Source organism: Quercus robur, chromosome 7 (assembly GCF_932294415.1).
Source record: "Quercus robur chromosome 7, dhQueRobu3.1, whole genome shotgun sequence".
Classification (NCBI taxonomy): domain Eukaryota; kingdom Viridiplantae; phylum Streptophyta; class Magnoliopsida; order Fagales; family Fagaceae; genus Quercus; species Quercus robur.
This window is the reverse complement of record NC_065540.1, coordinates 860,669-872,057: the sequence shown is the minus strand read 5'-3', so window position 1 is coordinate 872,057 and position 11,389 is coordinate 860,669. Positions and strand designations below refer to the sequence as shown.

Genomic DNA, 11,389 nt, shown 5'->3' with positions numbered 1-11,389 from the left:
ACCAGCATCAATTGAGAACTCCAAAGCTTGTCAATATGCTAGAATTTTAGCCTTTTTGCTGTCACCTACAAGTGGTCCTTTGGTAGACATAGCAGCCATCACCTCACCTCTCTCATTGCGGATAATTGCACCAAAACCTAAGTAATTCAAGTCTGCAAAAATAGCAACATCGAAGTTCAATTTAAAAATTGAAGAGGGAGGAGGTTTCCACACATTCACACTTGGTTGTGTGGTTGGCAAAGTCAGTTGCTCCTAGACTTGTTGGAATTCATTCAAATAATCCATAGTTCTTCTATTCAGCCATTAGGTTCCTTCAACTTCCCCCCATAAGTTACCGTATTCCTTTGGTTCCATATAAGCCAAGCTTGGACTAAAAACAATTCAAACTCATTCGAAGAAAGTCGATTGAACAAACTTTCAAACAGCTGCAAATTGTTAGCTTGTCCACAAGTACATTTTTTCAACTTGATTTGACTTCTAGCCCACACATCCTGGGCTACCCCACACTCCCATAATACATGAATTCCAGTCTCCAGAGCTCTCTTGCAACATTCACAAGTATTGTCTGTGATTATTCTCCTTCTTGCCAGGTTCACACAAGTTGGGAAGATATCTTGACATGCTCCCCAGCCACTTTCCTTAATCTTATTTGGAATATGGAGTTTCCACAGTTTAGACCATACATGTTGGCAATTCAGACCTAAGGAGCTTTCAGTCACATCTCCATTTCTCATGATCTGCCTAGCCAAATGATACTTGGATTTGACAGAGTATACACCACTCTTATTGATTTGCAGCCAAACAATGGAATCCATCACATTCCTACGACTCAAAGGTGTATACGGTATATGACCTCAACATCCTCTCTGTGAAAGTTTGCCATAATAAAATCACACCTCCACCATTTTTGATCTGGGTCTATAAGGTTAGAAACTCTCCTCTCCTCATCTTTTTCACACAATGGAAATAAAACATTGTTTTTGGGGTAGTTAGGGATCCACTTGTCTGAATAAATCTTGATTGAAGAACCATCACCTACTCTCTAGCAGCAACCTTTCTCCAAGATTGGCTTTGTTGACATAATGCTTCTCCACACAAAAGAGCAATTTGAAACTGCATGTGTGTTTAGATTGGCTTTTTTCTTTTACTCTTTAGGGAATTTGAAACTGTGTTTAGAGAACTAAATTAAACGACCTAATTATATGTATAACTGATACCCTCATGTTATTTATAAGTTATCCTATGGGTGTTGACAAGAACACAAATGCTGAGCTTGCTTATGGGACAGGTCATATAAATCCCACAAGGGCCATTAACCCTGGTTTAGTATATGATGCTAGAGAGATTGATTACGTAAATTTCTTGTGCGGGCAAGGCCATAACAACCATTCTTTAAGATTGGTTACCGAAGATAACAGCAGCTGCACTTAAGCCACAAAGAAACCTGCTTTGCATCTAAACTATCCTTCCTTTATATTATCTTCCATGTTAAAATCTGTGTTCATTTGCATTTTCCCTAGGACTGTGACAAATGTTGGGTCACCAATGTCCACATACAAGTCCATTATGAATGCACCAAGGGGGCTGAAAATTGTAGTAATACCAAATGTCCTTTCATTTGAGTCTATTAGGCAAAAGATATCCTTTAAAGTAAGGGTCATAGGAAAGACGGATTAAAGTATAATCTCTGGCTCCTTAATTTGGTTTGATGAGGTGCATCAAGTTCAAGTGAGAAGTCCCGTTGTTGCTCATGTTTCCTCTTAAGGGAGTTTTTTGTCATGCATGCTTATATTGGGTTTTCACTCAAGAATAGAAGTGCTTAATTCTGTTTTATCTAATAAGCAAATTAATAAAATGTTGTTTAGTTATTATTATGTTAAAGAATTAAAATCCTATTTTACAATACGTTGAATGTTTCCTCTCTCTCTCTCTCTCTCTCTCTCTCTCTCTCTCTCTCTCTCTCTCTCTCTCTCTCTCTCTCTCTCTCTCTCTCTCTCTCTCTCTCTCTCTCTCTCTCGTAGTCTAGTTTGGGGAGAACAATTATGAAATGTTGAAAAGAATAAAAAAAATTCATTTAATAGATTAATTTTATTTTAAAAAATATTTTTAGGTTATTTAATTACATGGGATAATTAAATTTTCATTAAATGATTTAATTGGTCTAACTGGCACATATATTAGGCTTAGGTGTCACTTAATGGATACATCAACATAGCCATTAATAGAATGACTGTCAGTCAAAACTAATCCTAGCATTAGTTTAATTTGTTTTAAGAGAAAATATAGGCACAAAAAGTGTTATATCTTAACGATTTCATTTTAGTACAAACTTTTGGGGATCAAATATATCAATTGAAATTTTTTGAATTAATTAAATTGTAATAAGACAAAACCATAGGGAAATAAAATGTAATTTCACCCATTGTTAAAGTCATTGGATAACACAATGCATTAATACTAATGAAACTCTCCCATGTAAGTTCTTCAATTATCCATTCATAGGATAACGAAATGCATTGATCCTAATCAAACTCAGAAGCATATCCAAACAAGAGTGAAGGACTAACATCTTTTACATAGGGTATATGACAAATTTAATGGTTAGAGTGTTTGATAAATTACATTAATAAAATTATTTGAATTGGTTATACATGTTTGAAAACTAAATTGATAAAGAAAAATTTAGATGTCAGAATTAACAAAAGATGATAGTTGGCTTTGGATAATTCTATTTTTGGCAGGCTTTAAAAATAGCTGTTTGAGAACCCAAAGACTTAAAGCTTAATCTCAATTCCATCTTGTAAAGTTGTGATTTACAACTATGTTTTATGTTGGCTTTATTCCATAACAAAAAGTATTGTAATTGTATTAATTTTGTTCCTTGAATTTTTTGGGATTTTATTGTATTAGGTTTAGTATTAAATTAGTGAAGAATTGAGCATGAAATGAAAAATCAGTGCAATTTCATGACTAACTCACAAGAAGCTCGCAAGTAAAGGTTCTTGCGAAAAGGGCACATGAGAAGCACATGTTAGAATCTGAAGAGTCATGCCAGGTTGTCAGTTTCGCGAGTGTCTCGTGAGAAGGGCCAACCCATGAGATATTTGCAAAACTTTCTATCTGGAAGATTTTGAGTGTGACTTTCTTACCCTTCACCCATACTATATATACACTTATTACCCACAAAAGCAAGAGAAGCTATTTCAAAGAGAAAAACCCTAGATAGGTTTTCTACAACACAACACACCCATCTTTTAGAGATAGAGCTACTCATCCTTAGTGAAAAATCATTGTAGTCTCTTCTCCTACCCTCTCCCATTGTCATGAAGTTTGGGGATTTGCCAAAAGAAGCCAGTGAGGCTTGGCGGATGCAATTAGGCGTATTGCGAGATCCAAAAAACTAGTGAAAACATGACTCCGAGAAGTTTGCTGGTAGCAGGAGTTTGGAGGGCTCAAGTACATTAGGTAGACTAGGCTTGGAGGGTCTTTTGTTATTCATGTACTCCAACTTATTTACTAGTGGATTGATTTCAACTTGGAGGGTCGCAGAGAAGTTTTTCGCAGAGTTCTTCGATTTCCTCTTCGAGAACATGTCTCGGTATTATCTTGTGTTTGCATCTCTCTTCCCTTACTATTGTGGTTTACTTTATATTGTTGATAATAGAGAAATATGGCTTAGGGTAGTGATAACAGTTGTTTGCGCTTCTTACTCTTTTTCCACACTTGATATAAGTTAGAGTAATAGCTTTCTAGCCGTAATTTTTATTTGGGGGTCTAAACAAGCTTTTGTGTATTTATACAAATCCGAGCTTAATTTCACATCCTTATAAAGCCTATTTCTTTTTGCAACAAGAACATTGCTAGTTCTAGCTTTGGAACTTTTAATTGTTGGCGTGCTTCAACGTAGCTTAGAGTACCCGCATCAACTTGTGTAAAATGGCATAAGGGTCAACTTTTGCCTAAACAATCCTAGAAATCATCCACTCCTACTTATGCATTAATTGTGCAAAATGAATTTTAGTCATAGTACTTGCGCAAATATACATTTGTGCATTTTAGTTTTTTACTCTTCTTTTGTGTTTTCCAAAAATGAAGGAAGAGAATGAATAGTTGTCGTGGTGTGTGAAGAGAGAGAAATAATTAAAAAATCAAGAAAAATTAATATTTAATGAAATATAGGTTAGAAACTTATAATAGATAATCTAATCTATATGTTTTTTAAAAGTGGTTAGATAAAAAAAGTTATTGTGCTAAAATAGACATAAGTTTGTTAAAGTTTTAAAGATCAGAAGAGAAGTAAGGAAGAAGATCAAAAGAAAGGAAGAGAAGAGCTGAAGACTAAGTCTAGAGATTAACGACAGAAGCAATAGCAAAATGACATGAAAACTGAATAAAGCAACATCTAAATACGCATGGCTTGTGTTCACACGTGCTATAACTTAGTGGAATTAGTTAGTTAGTTCTGCTCTTAGTGTATATAACAGAGTATTTGGTATAGATTCATTTCAATGCAATATAAAGATATTTTCCCAAATATCTTTCTAGGTTTCTATCTGAATTTCTGTTAAGATTCTGTTAAAATTTCTACATGAGGTGATGTGAATATTCTTAGCTGTTTGAGAACCCAAAGAAGCAAAGACAGCTTTCAATTCCTTCCTTTATTAAGCCAATTTCTCTCACGCTTTGAGTGAAAAACTTTCACAATTAATTAAAACACAGGCTCTTGGGGGAGTTTTCTGATGGAAAGCCAAACGTCTCTGTTTCCATCGCTAACCTTAATTTTTTTCCTCACTTGTACTCTGCTTAATTCCTGTTATGGGGCGACTGATGGTGATCGAAAGGCATGTATATCTCTCTGATAGGCCTATTAGTATTATTATTCCTTTATCTTTTATAATCTGAAAACTCATGGGCCAGCATTGTGATCTAAGCAATGACTAGCTAGGCAGCCATGCAGGTTGCAATCAACTCATTGATTTTGCGAGAATCAAAAAATTATTTTTGGCTTAGACTAGGGCTTGTGTTTTACTTTGAATGGGCAAAAGCCTGTACAAAAAGGTTCCATACGCTTTAATATTTTATTTTGAGTTTATAGTGGTGTGGGAGTGATTTGAATCTGAATGTTTTTGTTAGAAATATCAGGAAATATGAATGTTTTTGTTAGAAATATCAGGAAATATCAATCTATTGAACTACAAGGTTATTGGCCGTTCCATAACTATGTTGGTGCCTTTTATTTTATTTATATATTTTGCATGACTTAGCAAAATTTTGTGGACACAGGTTTACATTGTGTACATGGGCGATCTACCGAAGGGCAAAATTTCTGCATCATCTATTCATACCAACATTCTACAAGAAGTTGTGGGCAGGTTATTAATAATAATAAAAACATTGATTTTGAATGATAATGGGTACTTTTTTTTATATATAATAATTAGATGATGGCTACTTGGGCAGACGGTTGTGAGCAATGAGCATTAAAATACCATTACTTTAAAATTGTACATGACATGTGCCATTTGCTATCATATTACGTTAGACAATAATTATAAATTTAAAATAAAAAACGTTGTGTAATTAAAAAGCAGAAATGCTAATCCAAACGAACACATATGCATTTCTAAAGAGTACACCAAGCGAAACCATGTACCTAACTTGTCTAATGGAATGCATTGTACAGTGATGGAGTGGATTCTAAGCTATATAGCTATACGAAGAGCTTCAGTGGGTTTGTGGCTAATCTAACCAGTGAGGAGGCACAAAAATTAAAAGGTTGGTGAACTATATGTGATTTTCTAGAGAGATTGCTATCTATCAAGCGTTCCTTGCATGTTTTAACGTTCATGAAGTTATATATGAAGAAGAACGAAATCTTGGATTATTTATAGGCACGGAGGGAGTAATGTCCGTGTTCCCTAACGAAAATAAACGACTCCACACGACAAGGTCATGGGACTTCATGGGCTTTCCCAATAATGTGAATAGAACAACTTTTGAGAGCGACATTATCATTGGAATGTTTGACACGGGGATTTGGCCAGAGTCGGAGAGTTTCAATGATCAAGGATTTGGTCCACCTCCAAAAAGATGGAGGGGTAATTGTCAAGAATCGTCCAATTTCACTTGCAACAAGTAAACCACTATATCATTGTGACATATATACATGCATGCATGCGCTTACACACAATTACTTATATCCCAATCTGAACTATATATGTCCCCAATTGATGAAGTTTGAAGTTTAAATAATTCTGTAGGTTAGGATATTATTTGAGATTGTTTTAGCCTTTGTTTTAATTTCAATTTGTAGGAGTTAGTTCCTATTTTTTAGGAATAAATTGTGATGAGGTTATCACATACTTGACTATATATATATATATATATATATAAATTGAATGCTTTTTAGTAGAGAATTAACTAAAAAAAGTCTATTACCTCTCTCAAATTCTAGAGGCTAGTCATCTCGAACTCGAATAGAATAATTTATCACATCACAATCATATTTTTAGCTTTTTTAAATGGGTGATCATGACATATAAACACACATGCATGCACACAGATGTACTTGATATGATATTATGATAAATTATTATTTGATCCCACAAGTTTAAACTTAATCACTTATCCATTCTTCTAACAATTATAATCCTTACAGCAAAATTATTGGAGCTCGATACTATCGGAGCAAAGGACAATTAATAGGTCAAGATGATTTTGATTCACCAAGAGACTCCGAAGGTCATGGGACCCATACTGCATCAATAGCAGCAGGAAATTTAGTCAATGGGGCAAGCCTATTAGGGCTTGGCTTAGGGACAACCCGAGGAGGAGTTCCCTCTGCTCGGATTGCTGTTTACAAGATATGTTGGTCTAGGGGGTGTTCAGATGCTGACATTCTTGCGGCATTTGATGATGCAATCAGCGATGGAGTGGACATAATCTCTCTTTCAGTTGGAGGGTTATTTACTAAAGATTATTTTGATGACTCCATTGCTATAGGAGCCTTCCATGCAATGAAGAATGGTATACTCACATCTAATTCTGCTGGCAATTATGGTCCTTCTCCTGCATCAGTCACCAATGTTTCACCTTGGTCACTCACAGTGGCTGCTACCACTACTGATAGAAAGTTTGTGACTAATGTGAAGTTGGGTAATGGTGAGCTTTATGAGGTGAGTTGGATTTCTTTTTTCTTCATGTAGATTAGTGTTTAATGCTGTCTTTTATATTTGAAATTGCTGGTCATATCGATGATACTTTTCAAGGCTGGACTTATCCCTGGTATCATACTAATCAGTGACATTTAATCATGGTATGATGTTAAAAATACTACAAATTTTAATACATAGTTCTTACAAATTGATATATTATCAATAATCTTTAAAAAAATAAAAAATAAAAAATAAAAAAACTACAAACAATTGTTTATCAATATTGCTATAGACAATTTTTTTTTTTTTTTCAAGAAATTTCACAATTCCTAAGTTAGTAGACTACAAGTGGTTAATACAACTGACATTCATAGACCCACCACTTTTTCTCTATTATTGTTGTTCATTTATTAGATGGTTGTATTTCATCAATCACATTTATTACGAAATCAATTTATAAGATTTATATTGTAAAATTTGTAATAGTTTTAGTTTTAGTTTTTTTTTTTATTTTTTTATTTTTTTAATAATAACTGTTTTCTATTTACAGGGGCTTTCTATAAACACTTTTGACCTAAAGAACAAAATGTTCCCTATTATTTATGGTGGAGACGCCCCAAGCACAGGTTCTGACCCATATGATTCCAGGTTATTGAAGATATAGAATGCTAGTTATGAATGTACTAAAGTTTTGCTAATATGCTTGTAATCATAGAAAAAAAGAATGGAAAAAGTTTTCCTTCAATTTGGGTTGGAAAGAAATCCCTTATGAGTTATGATCCAATAAAAACTATTTTAACAAGGTTCTTAAAATTGAAAACAGTTGTAGGCGAGCTAATGTTGAAACTTGAAAATTTTTAGAAGAATGTTAGCAATATAAACTCATAATTTCAAAGCACTAACATTAAAATTAGCCAAAATTTCAAAAATTAAAGAGCTTTACAGTTAAAACTCTACTTCGAACAAAAACACCTAACGGGGTATTGATTTTGAAATGCAGATTATGTCTTACCAACACCATCGACAAGAAATTGGTAGAAGGAAAAATTCTTCTTTGTGATATGGCATTAAATGGGGAGGAGCAACTGGCTGCCAGTGCAGCTGGTACTATAATGCAAGATACAACATTCCCTGATGTTGCCTCCTCTTTCCTTTTACCTGCTTCCTGCTTGGGCTTGAAGAAAGTAACCGAACTCAAAGACTACTATAACTCATCTAGGTATTTTCTTAAGTCACAACAGTGATTTACTAATGAGATTTCCCTATAAGTTTTCTAAATTATTGTTGCATACTACTGTGTTCTTATAAGACACTTAGTACTAAATTAATTACATCCATTTCTTTTAATGTTTTGTTGATTACTAATAGAACACCCACAGCAACTATACAAAAAAGTATTGAGGGAAATGATGAATTGGCCCCATACGTAGCAACCTTTTCTTCAAGGGGACCTAATCCAATTACAAGGGACATTCTCAAGGTAATTTTAGTAATTTTCCATTTTGTACATAATCTCCTTCCTTTTTCTTAATTCTAAATTCACATAATTTTGTATAGCCCGATTTAACAGCACCTGGAGTGGATATTTTGGCTGCATGGTCAGAGGCTACAACTGTGACAGGAGACGAAGGAGATACAAGAATAGTTCCATATAATATAGTCTCTGGGACGTCAATGTCTTGCCCTCATGCAACTGCAGCAGCAGCTTATGTGAAATCGTTTCATCCAACATGGTCCCCTGCTGCAATTAAGTCCGCTCTAATGACAACAGGTAGAGTGATGCTAGGGATAAAAATTAAACTAAATAAATCTTACAAACTAATTTATCACTAATTGCAAAAAAAAAAAAAAAAAAACTCAAATATGCATCTATTTATTATGTTGTTGAAATTTACTAGTTACATTAATTGTCACATTAGTTTATAAACTGTAACAAAATATATTGTACTTTTAGCATTTTCCATTATTAAATTTAGAACCTTTGTGGGATATAAAATCATTAGGGTGTCTAGGCCAAGAAATCATTTTATTGTTAGAAGAATTGGCTTAATCTTTAATGAATTTGAAACTTTATGCTTAAAGAAGTAGATTAAACAAGTTTGCTTCTCTTTAAAACTCCCAAAATTTATAACGTTGTTGAGATATGTCAATTACATTAATTTCTATATCAGTCTATAAACTTTATGTAACAAAACATATTATATATTTAACATTTTTCATTATTAAAGTTGGAACTTTTGAAGTGGATTTCAGTTAGCTCAACTAGTAAAGTCTCTTGTCATTGAATAAGAGATCTAAGATTGGATCCTCGCCTACTCCAAAAAATCAATTGGTGTTTTGATTTGATGATAATATGCAATAATTATCAAAAGCTGACGTCATAGGTTGAAACTATCCCTAAATAAAAGTCAGAACTTTTGAAGGATATAAATCACTAGGATGACTAGTCCTAGAAGCCGTTTTATAATAAATAAGAAACTAGATTGGCTTAGTCTTTAGTGAATTTGAAACTTAGTGTATAAAGAAGTTAATTAAACAAACTTGCTTCTCTTTAAGACATTCAACATTGAAATTTGGAATGTGTACCAAATGTGATTAGAATCTAGTTTTATGAAAACTAATCTTCTTATTCTATTTACAGTTTATCCCATAAGTGTTGACAGGAACACAGATGCGGAGTTTGCTTACGGGGCAGGTCAGATAAATCCTATAAGGGCCATTAACCCCGGTTTAATATATGATGCTGGAGAGATTGATTATGTAGATTTCTTGTGTGGGCAAGGCTATAGTAGTGAGTTTTTAAGACTTGTCACAAGCGAAAACAATAGTTGCCCACAAACCACTAAAAAACTTGCTTCACATCTAAACTATCCTTCCTTTACATTATCTTCCAAGTCAAAATATGTGAGAACCCACGTGTTTCCTAGGACTGTGACAAATGTTGGGTCACCAATGTCCACATACAAGGCCATTGTAAATGCTCCAACGGGACTAAAAATTAAAGTAATACCAAATGTGCTTTCATTTAAGTCTCTTGGGCAAAAGAAATCCTTTTTGGTGAAGGTCACAAGACTCAAAACAAAGATGGATCATATAATAATCTCTGGCTCCTTTATTTGGTATGATGGGGTGCATCAAGTGAGGAGCCCTATTATTGCTCAAGTTTACTCTTAAGAGATTTTTATTCATGCATGCTTATTTGGTTTTACACTAAAGAATAGAGGTGCTTATTTCTGTCGGATCTAATGTGTAAATCAATAAACTTGGTATTTTTCATTGCATTAAAGAAATAAAGTAAAAATATCATTTTGGTGTCTACATTTTGGGGTCACGGTCAATTTAGTCTCTACATTTTAATAGTAATCAATTTGGTCCATATTATTTATAATTTGCAACCAATTAGGTCACTATTATTTTCAATTTGTAGTCATTTTGGGTCTAAATCTTGGGTTTTTTTAGTTGCTGAGTTCAAGGACATAGGCACTCATGGACATGGGGGCAATATATACATAGGTACTAATTTTAGCAATTTTGTTTTATAAAATTATACTTTGCCTCCCTTAATAATATCATTGATTCTTTTAAAAGTAATGTTATAGCCATTAATATTTCTACAACATTTTTACAAACTGTTGAGGTAGCAAATTCTTATTAGTTCGCATCTGGGCCTAACACTTACACAACTTTTTTACTTACTAATAATCATTCACCACCTCAGCAATTTGTAAAAAATAAAAAAAATAAAAAAAAATTGTAGCTCTAGTATTTTCCTTATTTTAGAGGCCATAAAAAATTTTATAGATCTAAAATCTAAAATAAAATATACAACCCCAAAAAAATTAGTCCAATCAACCTACTTTACCAAAAACAAATAACTCTTACCCTTACCCAACAGCAAACACATGCAACAAAGACACCAAAAAAGAAAAACCATTAGTGGAGTCAAAGGACGTCAGAGCCGCCGCACGTAGCAAGAATAGAGCAACCCTCCCTAACTCCATGTCCTGGCTCTATCCCTAGCTGAGTTGATATGTTTGTCTACCAAAGTTGGAGATGGTAAATCTGATTTGTGTCTAAATATTTTATTCAGATGATGGCTACTAATTTATTTAGCTTGGCAAATTTCATGTAGTAAATCTCAATATAACAGAGATTCGAACATTTTTAAAATGAATATCTATGTAATTGGATTGGATTGCTTCTTCATCTTAGCGTAATCTGTGGAGTACTGTTTG

The 11,389-nt window shown here is 33.6% G+C and overlaps 1 protein-coding gene across 1 annotated transcript; it reads left to right on the top strand.

Moving 5' to 3' along the window:
• Positions 1-5,289: 5,289 nt before the first annotated feature.
• LOC126690775 (cucumisin-like) lies at positions 5,290-10,328 on the top strand. Its single transcript, XM_050385902.1, has 9 exons — positions 5,290-5,372; positions 5,684-5,775; positions 5,892-6,135; positions 6,659-7,175; positions 7,705-7,802; positions 8,155-8,373; positions 8,523-8,634; positions 8,712-8,925; positions 9,754-10,328. Exons 1-9 carry the CDS (start codon positions 5,299-5,301, stop codon positions 10,326-10,328), a joined length of 2,145 nt encoding a protein of 714 aa, XP_050241859.1. The 5' UTR covers positions 5,290-5,298.
• Positions 10,329-11,389: the final 1,061 nt, after the last annotated feature.